General features: G+C 44.6%; 1 protein-coding gene across 6 annotated transcripts in view; it reads right to left on the bottom strand.

Annotated features, from left to right (window-relative positions):
- Nucleotides 1-2,026: 2,026 nt before the first annotated feature.
- SGPL1 (sphingosine-1-phosphate lyase 1) overlaps nucleotides 2,027-16,762 on the bottom strand; it is a 67,034-nt gene continuing 52,298 nt past the window's right edge. For all 6 annotated transcript variants that reach the window (XM_070782332.1, XM_070782333.1, XM_070782334.1 and 3 more), the window contains 8 exons: nucleotides 12,813-12,901; nucleotides 11,174-11,279; nucleotides 9,479-9,577; nucleotides 8,651-8,800; nucleotides 7,259-7,497; nucleotides 5,981-6,127; nucleotides 4,955-5,075; nucleotides 2,027-4,449 (listed from right to left, as the gene is read on the bottom strand). In XM_070782332.1, the coding sequence (XP_070638433.1) occupies nucleotides 4,309-4,449; nucleotides 4,955-5,075; nucleotides 5,981-6,127; nucleotides 7,259-7,497; nucleotides 8,651-8,800; nucleotides 9,479-9,577; nucleotides 11,174-11,279; nucleotides 12,813-12,901 (1,092 nt within the window). In that variant the 3' untranslated portion in view covers nucleotides 2,027-4,308. The remainder of the gene's footprint in view (nucleotides 4,450-4,954; nucleotides 5,076-5,980; nucleotides 6,128-7,258; nucleotides 7,498-8,650; nucleotides 8,801-9,478; nucleotides 9,578-11,173; nucleotides 11,280-12,812; nucleotides 12,902-16,762) is intronic.

The following is a 16,762-nucleotide window of genomic DNA, read 5'->3' as shown; positions in this document are numbered from 1 at the left end:
AGATGGACATCTACATTGCTTCCATGTCCTGGCTATTGTAAATAGTGCTGCAGTGAACATTAGGGTCATGTGTCTTAGAATTGTGGCTTTCTCAGGATATATGCCCAGTAGTGGAAGTGCTGCATCATGTGGTAGATTTATTCCTAGTTAAGGAATCTCCATAATGGCTCTATCAGTTTCCATTCCCACCAACAATGTCAGAGGGTTCTCTTTTCTCCATGTCCTCTCCAGCAATTTATGGCTTGTAGATTTTTGGATGATGGCCATTCTGACTGGTGTGAGGTGATACCTCATTGTAGTTTTGATTTCTCTATTAAGTGATGTTGAGCAACTTTTTATGTGCTTATTTGCCATCCCTTTTTTCCTTGATTCTGGCTAAAGGTTTATCAATTTTGTTTACCTTCTCAAAGAACCAACTTTTAGTTTTACTGATCTTTGCAACTGTTTCCTTTGTATCTACTTCATTTATTTCTGCTCTGATCTTTATGATTCCTTCTAACTCTGTTGTTGCAGTTGTCTGGTTGCTTTAGGTATAAGGTTAGATTGTTTGAGATTTTTCTTGTTTCTTGAGATGAGACTGTATTGTTATAAGCTTCCCTCTTAGAACTGCTTTTGCGGTGTCCCACAGGCTTTGGGTCATCATGTTTTCATTGTCACTTGTTTCTATTTTTTCTTTCCTCTTTGATTTGTTCAGTGACCTCTCAGTTATTCAGCAGAGTGCTCTATCCAACCAATGAAGTGCAGACAGTGGTCCTACATCCGCTTCACTTCTGACTTGAACTCTTCTAAATGTGCTTTGACCTAATGACTATGGATCAGAGCACAAGTCAGTAGTCATGGACTACTGTGTTATGTTGAGTCTGTGTTATGTCACCTTCTTGTCTCTGCTTACTCTCATGCATCAAAGGCTGAAAAACACCAGCCTGGAGGGCACTACAGTTATATGAAGCACTTCTATGTGGTACAAAGACATAAACAACACTTTTTAGAAATAAATATGTTTATTCTAAAATTAATGCAAATAATTAAAATTATAGACAAGGATGTTAAGGAGAGATTATGGGAAAAAAAAGCAAGCACAAGATAAAGTAAGGCTATTACAACAGACAACTCACAAGGCTCTCAAACAGCTGATTTTTTACAGGCTGTAGCTGGTGGCTACCGAGTCAGGCCTCTGTCATTACTTCTGTCACTACTGGATCTAGGTAAAAGCAGGCTGTTGCTAGTAAGACCCACAGAGAAGGCAAAGGAGCTCACAGCTGTATGGAGCAGGCAGAAGCATCAAACCACCACCTCTTGGGTGTGCCATGCCTCCCTCTAATCATATCCTGGGCCTTCTTTCTCTAGAGTTTACCCCTAGCAAGTAGGTCCTCAAGGAACCAAGTCATTTGGCAGAAAACTATATAGCAAAGGTGGCATTCTTTAGCTTGATTCTGGCAAAGTACAAGTGGGCTGAGAGCCAGAATGCAAAGCTAGGGTACCTGATGGACAGAACTAATCCAAATAATCCTTGAGAAAGACTTCTTACTTCCTGTTCATAATGGAACAAGAGGCCCAGTGGTTACCTCTGCAGATATCTGAAGGGTTCTGTCAGCTCCCAAACCAAATGCAGGGTTTGAAGTCAGTGTCCTTTCATAAGATGGAACCATACTGCCCAGCTAGCTAGGGACCACCCAAGACAGTCCAGTCCATCATTAAGATGTGTGCAGATACGCATGATGACAACTGAAAACATAAGGCAGGACACTGGCTCTGAGGAACTCGAGATGTGAGTTCCCGACTTCCCTTTCAACAGGTGTGACCACCACTCCTGGTGGAGCTACCAAGGGTAGTGCTTGGAACTGAGCAGAGCTGCCACTCATCTATGGCTGTGACCTGGTTCTAGTATCAGTGGGCACACACAACCACCTCACCACAAAGGAGCACTTTCTCACCAGCAGCCAGTTTGCAGCAACCACCACCCCAGCAGGTTATCTCCCCTGTATGCCTAAATAAACAAATGAATGCAGTCATCCGTCCACAATGATTAAGATTTGGGACATTTTATTACTTAGTTGCTTCTTAAGAGATTATTGCTACAATTAGGAAGGGAGCCTTGAGATGGAAAGGGGGGAGGTTAAAGACAGAAAAGATTTAAAAGAGGCAAGTACCATTTTCCAAGTATAAAACTGGTCATATTAAAAGTGACACGGCAGTATATTCATGCAACTACTTAAACTCTAACCCAGAAACAAGAGTACAGTTTTTGCAGAGGCCAATGAGACATCTGCAAGCAACATGATACCATGAAGACATTCCATCTACCTCTGCAGACTAGATGCTACTTACGCACACAGATATGTAAAAAAACAGAAAGCCCACAAGTGTTAAGTCTAACACTCATGATCGTAAAGTGGCGACAGCAGGTCCCTTTGAAAACACCACAGCCCACAGAGGAAGGTCCTGGGGAGACATGGGAAGCAACAGGACACTCTGCAGGTATGTGCTTCTTTGTTTTTAGCAGCTGACAAACCACAGAGGTGCCTGTGAGTGGTTCTGGGTCCCTGGAATTCCTCCAACACGATGAACGCACTGGAGATCCAGGGATGGTTCACACACAGTGCCCATCAATTCATCAACCAGGGGGAGAATGTGACTCCCCTATCCAAAGGAGCTCTGCTTCTAACACAAACATACCCACATTCCTGGAGCCTACAAGGACAGAATGAAACACAACACACCAGCCCTGCAATGACGCAGCCAGCCAGTCAGTTATTGTGGAGGAAGCACAGTGCTAAAGAACACTTAGACGAATGTGCCAGGGAGTCTGGGGGAAGTCCAGGCCAGCACTCCCAGTGAAGAAGGCTAGAGGACACCAGCCGGAGGCGGCTGGGTATTCAGGAGTCCCTGAGAAGGGTGGTGGAACAGAGGAAAGTGTCTCCTGACTTACCCTACCCAGGTAAAAACCTCAAAGACTGATTCAGTTCCCTCCGGGCCTGGGTCAGGAGTAGCCCAGCACTGCTCACTGTTGAGAAAGAAGGCACATTGTGTGTTGGCATGCGGGTAGGACAGTGGCTCAACTGAGATCAGGGCCCTGTGCCAGGGGCAGAGGGTAGGAAGTGGGCGCAGGGTTGGGTCCTGTTCCTGCGCCACCCTGAGCAACTGGTCTTAACGAAGGAATCCCAGGCCCTAGGCCTCAAGTGACACTTGATGTCTTCCTATTCCAGAGTCTCTCTCATCCTAGCCAGGGCCGAGGAGCGTCCAGTACCTGAGGCTTGACTGCCGTCGTACCTTTGGGAGTTGAATGAAGGGGAGAGAGGCAGAAAGAACACACTAACAGGGATTTTCCTTGCCTTGGGGGCTCTCTCACGCCCTCCCTGGGGAAGTCAAGGCAACTTGTGAAGGTGCTTTGAGCTGTTCCTTCAGGCAAACAAAAAACAAACGTGCATGACAGCTAGAGCAGCAGGGAGGAGGGACTGCTGCTAACTCTGGGTGCTCGTCCTGCGCTGATGCTCAGGGAAGTCTAGAAAAAGGCCTGGTTCCCGTCTTCAGGGGCCCAGCAGAGGGCTCAGGTGTACTCCAAGAGGCAGCACCAGGGCCAGAAGGTCCTAGCTTCTCTGGAACCCACACCATTCTCGTCCTAATCCATGCAAAGAGGAACAAACCACTGGGAATGGAAGGTGATGGCAACCAAGTACTACAAGGGGACCGCAAGCACAGATGGGGAGCAGCAACCACTCCAGACCCTGCCTTGGGGGACTGAGCAGATTTGCCTGACCCTGCTGGCCCTGCATAGCAGAATGATGGCTGGCCAACCTGTGTCCTTGAAAGCATAAGCTGTGAAAAAAGGGACTCTAAGAGAGAACACTAGGGCTGGGAAAGCCTCCTGCTTGAGCGGACCTCACCCTCACCTAGGGGAACACCAGATACAGAACAGAATTCCTGTCTGACTAGCCCAGCTGCCTGAGGTAACAAAGTACACCTTTCCTATCGTAACCTGGAGCCCAGCTTCCCTAAGGAGTCAGGACAGGTCAGAGCTGCCACACCGTGATTAAGTGAAGTTGACAGCAAGAGAGGTTAGAGAAGGAAATGGTTAAAACAATTCCCAGGGGAACATTTAGAACAAGGACAAAATAATTACGTCATGGGATCCTTTGAGGTCTTCACATTCAAAACCACCAAAGGATGAGAATCCTGAGGATCAAGCTGTCTCGTGCTCTGCGTCGTGCTCTATGGAGCAAGACCAGATGTTGAAACCGCGTGGCCTGTCCCACACCCCGAGAACCTTCTGAAGGTCAGACACCCCTCGGGGTTACAGAGGGTCTCAGCTCAGCGGGGTTTCGGAGAGCCATTCATCTGGCTGCCCTGAGTTGTAGTGTCTGTACTGAAAAGGCTGTCCAAGAAGACGGAGGACAACTCCGCCACCAGGTTCCTGTCGATGGTAGCCTGGGCCATGCCATAGATCGCACCCTGGAAATCCAAAGAATGTCATTAGTGATGAGGGGTTTGAAGGAAATAGAAAGCTGTGGTCATGCGCTCCTCCTCCCCGCATCTCCCCACTCCCATCCCAGGCGCAGTTCCACCAGAAAGATAGCTGGCGTAAGATGTTTGTCATAGGCATTTGCCAGTCTGCCCTTCTGCCTAAAGAACTAGCCTGTGGGATCTGGTGTAGAAAATTTCAGAGGAAACTGGCTTAGTGCCTTTCCTGTGTAAAGATTTTCTTTTTAAAGGAATACTACCACTGCCTGCCTTCATGTTAACACTTATTATTATATCTATAGATACCTTACTTGAGACCAAAAATCCCTGGGAATGGGTAAGCAGAGACCATCAGTTCTGATTAATAAAGAAGTTTGTGGATAAGGGGCAGAGGCAGGAACAGACTGGAGGTCATCTGATTTTTTCAAACCCACCACCAACACCTAAGCTTCCACAGAAGAAAAAAAAAAAAAAAAAAAACCCCAAATGTCCCTACCATTCCTGTGGTCTTTGCTTTCGGATTCTTCATGATTTGAGTGACGGATTCCCGGATATCCTTAAGGAACTGTATGGCTACCCGCTTGCGGGTGTGTACCAATGTGATGCAGAAATGAAGGCTACGGAAGAAGAAAGACAAAGTGAGATGAATCTGGGACAAAGAGGGAAAAACATTCTGAAATCAAGGAGCTCCAAATGCAGGAATTTATTGGTTGCTTATTTATGTTATTATTCATGATAAGCATAGTCAAGTTGCTCCCAGTCCTAGGCATCAGGGCTCTTAAATACCCAGACTGTTGACTGTAGGCTGGCATGAGGGCATCATGCCCTGAACATGATCAAGAACCACCGTGGTAAGTCGAATACAGCTGGCTGTTCTGTGCCACCCCTCCCCTCAAACTGTCCACTGCGTTCCTTCAACTATAGGACACTTATCTTAGGTGGTAAACCTCATGGTGATAGGGCCATATGGCTGGGGTCTTGAAGGACTTCAGGGCAAAGAAACTCTGACTCCCTTTGGAGGGAGACTGGGTACAAAAAGATTGTGAAGAGGAGAACAGGGAGTCCGGATGGGACTGGCAGTGCACCAACACGTGAAAGCATCAGGGCTGCGTGGAGGACACCGAGACCCCTACTCTTGCAGCGGAGTGCTTATTTACAGGCATCATGCAAGACTAGAAAAGCATATGCAAGGTGACAGTATCAGGTCCAAATGATTTAGAGGCCCTCTGGAAGGTTCTAAGCTCACCATTCCTCTGATTACCTGAGTAAGAGAGAGAACAGAGCCCAGAGCAAGGGTGCGGGTAACAATCTCACTGTCTCAAGAGGTTGCCACCTCATTTGCCACAGTTTAAAGCTAACAGTCTTATCCTTGAAACTGAGTAACTCCTAACGGCAAGGCCGACGATCTACAGATACTACAGTTGCCATGAAAGTGCTGCTAGCAGTCCCTCTATCCTTGAGGTCACCTTGCTGCCAAAGTTCTTCAGCAGCCATAGACCAAAGGAAGCGTCTTCAAGCTCACCTGGGTGGGAACTGCAGCTGATTCAAGTTCCAGCCCTTGGCATTCATCAGGTTGAATAGTCGATAGATATCAAAATCACGAGAGCCCAGAGCGATGACTGACAACTGAGGATTCCCAAAGACAAAGATGCCTTTGATATTTTCTAGTCTTAAACAAAGGGAACAGAAAGGAAATTCAGTCACATACTTCTGGCCATCATCTCATGTCACCCTTATAACAATCTGAGCTTTGGGGACTTGAGTTTCCTAATCAGGTGGCTAGACTGAGATCGGTAGTTCCTAAATATTACAAACACTTAAAGGCCCAAACCCCACTAGATCCAATACTTTTGGCTCCTAACCTGTCTGCCCAACTCCTAAATTATGTATCCCCCCACCTCCCACAGGAGTATCTGAGGAATAAACAATGCACTTTTTTTTTTTAATCCTAGAAAAACGATCCCTCCATCTCTCCTTAAAAACTCATCCATGTAATCCCTGAAGCAGGAGATGGTACAGCAGTTCTCAGCAGATGGGTGTATCAGGACAATATACGGGCCATGGTCAAACGAGCCAGGCCTAGTGGCCACTTTCGTTCAAACCTCGGTAACACACAGAACCAAGCAGGTAACACATGAAGAAGAGACGTTAGTGGAGAAGGAAATGGCAACCCACTCCAGTGTTCTTGCCTGGAGAATCCCAGAGATGGCAGAGCCTAGTGGGCTGCCGTATCTGGGGTCGCACAGAGTTGGACACGACTGAAGTGACTTAGCAGTAGCAGCAGCGTGGTTTTGCCTTAACAACCCAGATTTCAGCACCCCTTCCTCCCCGACCCCTTCCAATTCTTTTCTTCTTCTAATGATTCCACAAGTATGATTCTTAGACCTGCAGCATTGGTGTCTACTGGGCATTTTCAGAAATGCAAATCCTCACATTCCTGTTCCACACCTACTGCGTCAGAATACTAGGAGTGGGGCCTGGTGGTCTGCCTTTTAACAAGCCCTCCAGGTGATTAGGATTCAGCCTCAAGTTTGAAAACTACAGTCTTAACCATTAAGCACTTGGTAAGAGCTGCCAGTTGGTAAGACATCCTTGGAGACAAGATGGCCTACAGAGGAAGCCTGGCTGTGACCCCAAGTCACAGCACAGCAAGGGAGCTTATTCTCCTCAGCCAGCACCACACTCCTAAGCTTCAGGGGCCTACAGGTGCTGGAGCTGTGGTGCTTGGCCTGGCAGATGCCTTGAGCCTATGTGCATACAACGCAAGAGACAAGGCAGAATGCCAGCCTTGCACACGTACTCTGACTTGAGGAAGCGAGTGGTTTTGATGATCTGTTTGGTAGCTTCAACGTAGCCGCTCTCACCGAAGTACATCAAGGAGGCCCAACAGGCTGCGCTGATGCCGCCAGGCCGTGAGCCCGCAATGGTTGGGGAAGCGTAGATGCCGCCCTGCCAGTCTGTGGCAACGAAGAACTGATAGCTCCTGTACTTCTTGTCAGAGTACAAGAGCACGGAAGAGCCCTTGGGGGCGTAGCCATACTGCAGGGAGAAGCAGACAGGTGAGTGAGTGGTTCGCGTGCAGACCCGCCCCAGGACTCCAGGCATTTCCCCTTCACCTATCAGGGTCTCTTGACAGTTTCATCTCACATTAAGATTTCCAACTCAGAACTTACTAAAGAATAGAGGAAACCAAAGGGATGGGGTTTAAAATTCTCTATTTTAGGATTAAGGAATCTGAGGCCTAGGAAAAACAATGTCTTATCTAGTTAATGGATTTGCCTCCTCTCATCCAGCATGTAGTTTTCCTTATTTAAAACAGGACCTCAGGGTGGTATGTCAGGATTGAAACTTCCTGGAAGGTAAATTTCCACTGGAAGCCAGGAAAGCAAGGAATTCAGGTCACTTGGAGCAACTAAAATCATGGTTTGACTCACTTTCCATCTTTTTTGCTTAGTATACTTTCCTCTTCAGAATACCATGGTGCTCAAAATCTAGAAGCTACTTAATCCAGCTTTAAAATAAACTATGTACTTGACTAACGTGCCCTCCTAATGAAGTCTCACTGAAGCTAAGACGGAACTCATTTCACTCCCTGAGCCGCACAAGGACAGATGGTAAGAAGAGGGCATGGGGCTGTCTGACGTAGACTCTGCCTCTGGGGATAGCGGGCATGGACACTTCAAACTTCGCAAGGCGAACATTCCTGAGCTCCTAAGGGTTCATCCCTTTTCCCAGAGGCCTCTTCTGTTGATAAATTCCAGTCCCTCAGGTACAGGAGCCCCAGGAGCATGGGGGCTGAAACATTAACATACCTCCTCTTAGGAATTCTGGTATCAACCTCACCTCTTCCCCAACCCCAAAACTGTTAAGGGTCCAGGATCCTTTCTTTGTGTAAGAGCCACCACACTAGTATGTCCTGGTTACGTATAGTCACTGGATACAGAAATTCTCTTAGCCATATGACACAAAGATAATAGGTTCCTTTCCACTACTGCTTATCACCTCCAGCTCTATATCCTGTCATATCACTTTACCTTGTGACAACCATCAGCTGCCCTGGCAAGAGCAAAGAGCCAGATCTAATTTTACACTTACGGGGGACACTGAGGCTTTGACTGATTTCTTTTGTTGATGATAGTCAAAATAATCAACTGTCAACTTTGATTAACATGTGGTCTCTCTCTTCACTCACCTTATGAGTATCAGCTGAAATGCTGGTCACGCCTTTCACCCGGAAATCAAACAGCTGCTCCAGCGGGTATCCCGCTTTCTCCATGAAGACGATGAGGAAGCCCCCCAGACAAGCGTCCACATGAAGAGGTATTTTGTATTTGACAGCCAGCTAGTTCCAAAGACCATAAAGAATATCAGTTATAGCCCTATAACAAAAGCTTTGCGAGACATGGGTGGAAAGCTGGGATATAACCACAGAGCATTATGTACTATGTTTTAAAATCCTGGCTATTTTTGACATTCTTTTTTTTTTTTTTCTATTTTTGACATTCTTAATAAAGCTCATCTTTCAAGTATAGTTAGCCTTTAAAATAATTCACCTGAAATGTGATTTCTATTTTAAATATGCAGGGCCTCCAACTCACTGCAAAATCATACAAGAAATAAGCAGAACTGTGATTTAGGCTTGAAGGTGTGTGGTGTCCTGCTCTAGTAACTGCAGGGTTGGGAAGGAGGGAGGGGTGCTCTGGGGCAGCACAGTGGGTGAAGATCACCCTCTGGTAGGCATGCCCCTAAATGCAGATTATTTCCTGATCTGAATCAAAATGTCAGTACCACTGCAGAATGTACAGTTTAAATGTGTGTTATCCCTCTCCCACAGCCCGAGCTAGTCACCTTCAGAGGCTTCCATAAAGCTGTGCAGCTTACCTCAGGGTGGATGACCGGTATTCACCACCACTGGGCTACAATCTAAACTCAAAATCACTTTCTTCTTTCCTATAAGGCACCATTAGACTCTACTCTAAAATCTCTATCTGCCTGCCTACTAGTCCTTTCTCCCACATACCTTGGCCACTTCAGGGATAGGGTCTATCACACCATGAGGGAACTGTGGGGCAGAACAGACGAGCATGGCCGTATTCCTAGAGATGGCTCTGCGCATTGCCTGAGGGGATAAAGTTGAAAGGAAAATGAGAAGTCACATCACAGTTACTCTGCTCTTATGCTGCCAAGAGCAGCCTAGGCTACCAACCTAAAGGTTCAGCTCCACCAGCACACCCACTTCACCTCTCCAGCCCAGAGGATGACCACTGCCCCACCATGGTGGCCAAATACAAACACCGGGGGAAAACAGTCTGCAAGCATAATATGAAACCGCAAAATCACTGTGATGGTAAAGAATAGTGGGCTAAGAGGCAAGAAAGCCAAACGTGAGTCCTGGCCCCACATTAGCAGTGAAAGCTTGAGGAAACTACTTAACTTCAGTCAAGTATGTTTCCTCATCTATGAGATGCAATAACACTAACTGCTTCTATGCTCTCCCCAGGTTATCATGAGGCTCAAATGCGGCTCTGAAACTAGAAAGTTCCTCTACATAAATGCAAGGCACAAAAATAATTACTAAAGGCTTATTATTCTGGCTTAAAAAAGAAAGCCTACCATTTGAGACCATGTAGATGAACTTGGAGGTCACAATGCTAAGTTAAATAAGTGAAGTGAAGTCGCCCAGTCATGTCCAACTCTTTGCAACCCCGTGGACTGTAGCCTACCAGGCTCCTCGGTTCATGGGATTTTCCAGGCAAGAATACTGGAGTGGGTTGCCATTTCCTTCTCCATGGGATCTTGCCAACCCAGAGATTGAACAGAGATCTCCCACATTGCGGGCAGACGCTTTACTCTCTGAGCCACCAGGGAAGCCCTAAGTTAAATAAGCCAGACATAGAAGGACAAATACTGCATGATTTCAATTATATGGGGAATTGAAAACAGTCAAACTCATAGAAGCAAAGAATAGAATGGTGTTTGCTAGGAGCTGGAGAATGAGGGAAATGGGGAGATGTTGGTCAAGGGGTGCCAACTTCCAGTTATTAAGACGAGTAAGTTCTGGGGATCTAACGTAGAGTCACGTGACTACACTGAACAACGCTGCACTGTATACCCGAAATCTGCTTAGAGATCTAGAGGGTAGTTTTAAGTATGCTTACCATGAAAAAAGAAAAAACTATGTGAGGTGATGGAGATGTTAAATAGCTTAACTGTGATGGTTATTTCACAATGTATCCATATAGCAAAACACCAAATTGCATACCTTAAATATACACAATTTTTTTTGTCAATTAACACCTCAATTAAGGTGCGAGAATAATGCTAGTGGTAATAAATTGGACAGTTTACTTCTAAAAAATACTTACCATTATAAGGGCAATGGTACTAATTCAGGCCAACTGAAAACAACAATGAGTGTCTTGGGGCAAGTTAGTCCAGGCTCATTTTACAAAGAGAAGAGAAAGTGACGGTGCTGAAGCAAAATTCAGGTCTTTAAGGTACCAAGTTAGTCTCAGCTTCCTGTTAAGAGTTCATGTACATATGAAAAGACTGATGCTGCAATGACTCACCACTGCCAGTGGCAGATTTTGCAAGTCCTAATGCTATAATCAAAGGCACTTTGAGCCTATCCATGTGTGACCCTGAAAAAAGCTAGTGATCAGGTGCACTTCCTGCTTCTCCCAGCCCCAGACAACAGCCCTTCAAAGGAACTCACCCGAACATCCACCTCCATCATTTTGTTTAGGGGAACCCGTATAATCTTCATCCCAAAGTAACTGGCGGCTTTGTCAAATGCAGCGTGGGCACTCTGGGGGGCTACGCTAAAGAAATCAGTGAAATTCAATCAAACCAGGTTCAAGAGATACCATGGCTAGCAGTGAATTGCAATCACCAGGAATAAACTGCTGGTTATTTTTCCTCAAATTTTTTAAAGTGTTTCTGTTGTTTTACTTTTTGTTTTAAACACAAACAAAAAGAGGTCAAATGATTTTCTAGAGAAACCTCCCTGCTATTTAGGAAATCACTTTGGTAGCAGGAAGAAATTGGAAGTAATGCCACAGGGAGGAATCCCAAGCTTAAATCAGGGCAGACAGGTAAAAGGGGACAGAGAATTTGGATCAGATCAACGTGAGGGTGTGCTTTCTGGTGGTTGTCTATCCAAAGAAGGGCACCCCAGTGAGGAGCAGGCTTCCTGGCACAACACACGCTCAGGCAGAAAATAAAAGACTGCTTGGCAGGGATGTTAAAGCAGCAGTCAAGCATCACATCAATGGTCGTCTTCATCTCTGGAAGACCACGATCCTGTGAAAAACTAAAATCTCCGTTTGTCCTACACAGTTGGGAACAGCATTTCAATGGTATTGAAAAAGGAAACCAAGTCATTTGCTTTCAGACTTCCCTCAATTACTCCACTCTTAAAATTAATCTGTTCCCTTTGAAGGAAAAAAATTGCCATCACTAAGTACCAAGTACCAAAGATGTATGTGTGAAGAAAGATGGTAGCCTGACTTACTCTCTCACGCTTGGCGTGAATTATAGCATGAGATCACTGCAACAAAACCCACAGTCACTGACACCTGTGGGAAACCATTAACCCGAAAGCTGTGGTATGCGCTACTGTACAAGGGAGGGGACTGAGAGAAAAAACTAAAGCAACCAAATAAAATTATGGTCATCTCTGGATTTTTAGAATTTTCCTTCCAAGAACACAGCTGGCAGGCTGAAATTTTCTTAGGGAGCACCCTGAAGCAGTCTAAGTAATTTTTACTGAACTACAATGTTAGAGGGTTTTCCTTAGGTTCCAGATAAACTTACAGTAAGTATCACAGAACTCAAAGATACAGTCCTAACTGTTACTTTTAGAAAAAGAATCTTGTGCTTGCAGTATATACCGTGTATAAGTTTGGGGGTGGGGGTAGGAAAGGGACTATGAACTAGCAGATGCACTCAGGATTTTGCCGAATGTGAAGGGCAATGGTCAAGGGCACAGGATAGGATGGAGAGGACTGGAATTGCCAGAAGAAGCGGAAAACAGATGGTCAGGCTGTTTCACACAGAGAAACTTAAATGGGGGGAAAAGTCAGCTACACGTAACACAAAATATTAGGGGGGAAAAGTTCCAAAAAGCAAAACCTGGATTTGCTGCACACCAGCAACTGTTTACATAGCATTTACATGTTAAGTACTGTAAGTAATCCAGAGATAGAGATGATTTAAGACTATAGGGAGGATGTGTGAAGATCATGTGTGAATACTACACCACTTTACATAAGGGGCCTGAGCATGGAGGATTTGGTATCCACTGGGGTCCTGAAACCAATGCTCCATGGATACTAAGGAACAACTGTACCTACATTTCTGGAGTTTTGATCCCATTCTCGAAGGCTAGTTCCCGATAAGCTTTGCAGGCCATCAAAATACTTTCTGTCCCCCCAGAGGTCACCTGTAATAAAAAAGAGAGTTGGGGTAGCTATCAGCATGCACTTTCTGCCTTGATCTTGAGGGTATCTGATGCAGAGACGTTCAAGCTCTGGGATGCACACTTTAGAGCACCTGCTGCTGTCTTTCAGAAGGAAAATTTGACTTTATTGGCTAAGCCCAATCTTGGCTCAGGAGAAGAATAAAACTACTGAATGATCAGAAGCTCCACACTGTATGTGTAAACAAATAAATGCGTATCTGCCCAGACCACCTGTGCACAACACACTTACATTTCTGTTGTTCATCCAATTGCAGACAGGACAGGGCACTTTATCCCCTTCCAGAAGCATCAGGGTTACTGACTGATTTAAATTTTTAATGCCCACTAAAGAATGTGAAACTGGGAAGTTATAGCTCTAGTCAACTATGCGATACATTAGAAGACCAAGAAGAGACACTCAGGCATTCCAGAGTAAACTTGTGATTTTGACAAGTTTGAAAGACAGAAAAGCAAGGAGCCTCTGCTTAGTTTATTAACTTACTTATCTGAAGTCAAAACAAAAGTCCTAATGTTTTTAAAGAAAAATGTCTTCCTGAAGCTAGGCCTACCTAGCCCCTCTGACACAGGCAAATTTTACCTGAGTTGATACAAAAATACTCGAGGTCATTTCCTTCATCCTGTTTGCCTCACTGGACTACAACCTCATGAAGGTGGCGACCAGTCTGTTCATGACAATATTCCTGATACCCAGCTAGTAAAGCTGACACCCATCAGACCATCAGTTAACATTTCCTAATGCCTGATTTGACTCTCAGTAAACCACAACCAATACAGGTACGCCATACCTATCTGGCTATCCTTTGGTAGCTTCTAAGAATGAAATCATTTCAAAACACACAACACACAAAAGAGCCATAGCATTGAGCTAGGTGAATATTTCCTTAGATTTCTCATCTCCAAAGATTCATACAATCTTAGAAAACTTTTCCATTTTATAGGTAAGAAAACTGAGCCCTGAGAGACTGATTCACCCAAAGTCATCCATCTTTTGATAAAAAGTAAACCTTTCTATATTTTCGTATTTAGTGTAACCTGATGAGATGAAATGAGAGCAGATGACGGCTGAAATTTCCTAAAGTAATATCCACATATAAGACAAAAATACCATAGGCTACAAAATCCAAGCGGTCAGGAGTTACGTGGCAGATTAAAAAGTCAGTCATTTTGTAACTGAGGAAGCCGTCAGGAAACACATGACCGTCATCCACACAGGCAGGTACTGAGCTGGGGCATAAGGACCCTTGTTTGTAGGCTCCTGCGTTTCTGCTTACAGCTGAGGTCAGTGCTGCAGATCGCAGTGTGTCCTGGGGTCCAGCATAAAACCTCAGAACACCACATGAGGAACCAAGACAGCTGTGAAGGAAGTCAGGAAAGCACCAAGTTCTCAGTGCACTGTTCTCTCACTAAGGTTCAGCAATGACCTAAGCAGAAATATTTCCAAATCCCTAGTCACTCACTTTACATGTCCTATTTTCAGTCCAGTAACAAATCCAATCAGTATCATTATCTGTTAGGCAAACAATGGTGTACTTTGGACTGTAAAAGCAGGAACACCTAAATTCTGCTTCTGATTTTAATTTCTGACCCCAAATTCTGTGTTCAAATTTTGCTGCTGCTATTTCCTCTATCCCCTGTCCCCTGTCCCACCCCTCCAAAATGGAAATCTAATTCTAAAGAAGACAGAAGCCTCAGTAACTACTTGACACGTTAGTCAACATCTTTCAACACTTTCAAAAACTCTCACCCCTTATATGCTATGTCAGAAAACAAGAGTAGAACAGGACCTACTGGGAAATTTTTCTTTTAGATACTCTTTGGACCTGATGGCATTTGTACAAGCCAAGACTTTACTGCAGCAACCAAATTTCTTTCAGTATATAAAGTCACCTCCCACTCATTCTAACTGAGGCAAATGAAGCTACAAAAAGGAAAGACAGTGTCAGGTAAAGAATACAGAATGAGAAGAGCTTAAGACCTTAGTTAGGAACAGGCTCCAGACTGCCCAGGCAGTTGGCTTTGTCTTCTGTTTCCTGCCTCTGAACTTTCCTCACCAAAAGGAGATCATCCAGAGAGAGACAGAGACAGATACACAGAAAGGCAGAGACTTAGGAGAGAACCAGAGAAACTCACATAATCCCAGAGGTAATTAGTTCTCTTATAAAAGTGTAAGTATCTGAACAGGCTGGGGATCTGAGATTCTATCTGTCCTTCTGACCCCTGACACAGCACTAGAAAAAGGTCCTAATTGGAGAGGCACGGTTTAATTGTAGCAATGCAAGAAAACAAGAGTTGGACTTTGGTATTAAGATGGAAGACTGAAACTACGTCACAGATTTTCTCTCCCTCGGGACATGAAAGAATGAAGGAAAAAAGCAGTAAAACCCTGCAATAACAACAACCAAACAAGGAGATAATCTAATACAACAAACTTCAAATACTGGTGATGAGAAAACAAGCTTCTGAATCATGGCAAAGAGTCAAACACAGTTCCTAATCCCTCCTCCAAGATATGGAAATTGTCCAGATAAAACAGCAAAATGCTGAGAATTGTCATTAATATTCCCCAAGTCTTCAGAGAAGCAAGTGGAGGGGGTTTCCTTATTGTCAGATGAGTGGGTAAGAGGGATGGCGGCTAAGGAGAAACAAGCCGCCCAGGGACAGGGAACACCAGGACTTGCTCTTTAAAGTGAAGACTCCAGGGATATAGGATGAGCTAAAGAAATAATCAAAGCCCAAAGAGTATTATTCTCTTCCAGTTAGGCAGAGTGAACTCTGGTAGGTGACTTTGAATGAAATCGCAGAAGAGGCCGAGATATTCTAACATAGGTGGAACAAAGCTTTACCCAAGCCTTCCCTCTCAGACAAGACCAGACCTGCCATGCATCAGAACAAACAGAATGTCTAGAGACAGTCACCGAAACACGAGCCAAGATGAAAGAAGATGACGTGGTAACTATGCAAACACAGAAAAAGAAAAGAAGGTAGCCTGCAAAATAAAGGCCAACTCAGAAGGTAACAACCTAAGGAACAGAAGGAAATTCCTCCTGTTTCTCACTGTAGGACAATATAATAAGAACAGGAATTCAAGAAAACAAGAGCTCAGAGTGGACACTGAAATAACAGAATGAGGCTGCAGACCTAAAAAAACACAAAGTATCACAAAGCATGACTGCAGAATTACTATATACATTAGGACAGCAAGGAACATATTAAACACTGCTGAGAAGCCGAGAACCACTATGCTGATTACAGGAAACGTTTGAGGTCAATTTAGTGAATCCAGAGAAGGCAGAGACTGAAAACTCAGTGCTCTGGAGAACTGTGTCCATGTGCTAGTCATACATAGCCAAAAAGCACTGAGAGGAACGCTGGGCACACATGGAAATCTGTGAGATCATATTCTCTTAGAAAACTGAGTATCGTAGGAAAACCATGGTGAAGAGAGGATTTGGGGGAAAGAAGCTTTCAAGTATACAAAGGTCTCACATGTAGAAAAAAATAATCATGGAACTTCTGTTTTCAGCAATATACATTATACATCTTGGGCCACCCTCCTATATGAAACAGCTAAAAGAGCCTGCTAAAACATTAACAAGTATTTTTACATCCATCCACGACTGAGCTAACATAAAGGAACACACTGAATCAAGAATTATATGATCAAGAATCATATAAGCTAAGTGTCAAAGCTGGTTTTAACTCGGAGGGTTACTGCCAACTCCTAGATCAGACTTCAAACTTTCGCTTTGACAAATAAACAGGAAAGAAGTTTGGGGCCTGTTCAAGGTGAGGCATCTAAGAGGGCATGGCTGAAAACACTGA

The sequence above is a fragment of the Bos indicus genome, chromosome 28, assembly GCF_029378745.1.
Source record: "Bos indicus isolate NIAB-ARS_2022 breed Sahiwal x Tharparkar chromosome 28, NIAB-ARS_B.indTharparkar_mat_pri_1.0, whole genome shotgun sequence".
Lineage (NCBI taxonomy): Eukaryota > Metazoa > Chordata > Mammalia > Artiodactyla > Bovidae > Bos > Bos indicus.
The sequence above is the reverse complement of the archived record's forward strand: the minus strand, read 5'-3'. Positions and strand labels throughout refer to the sequence as shown.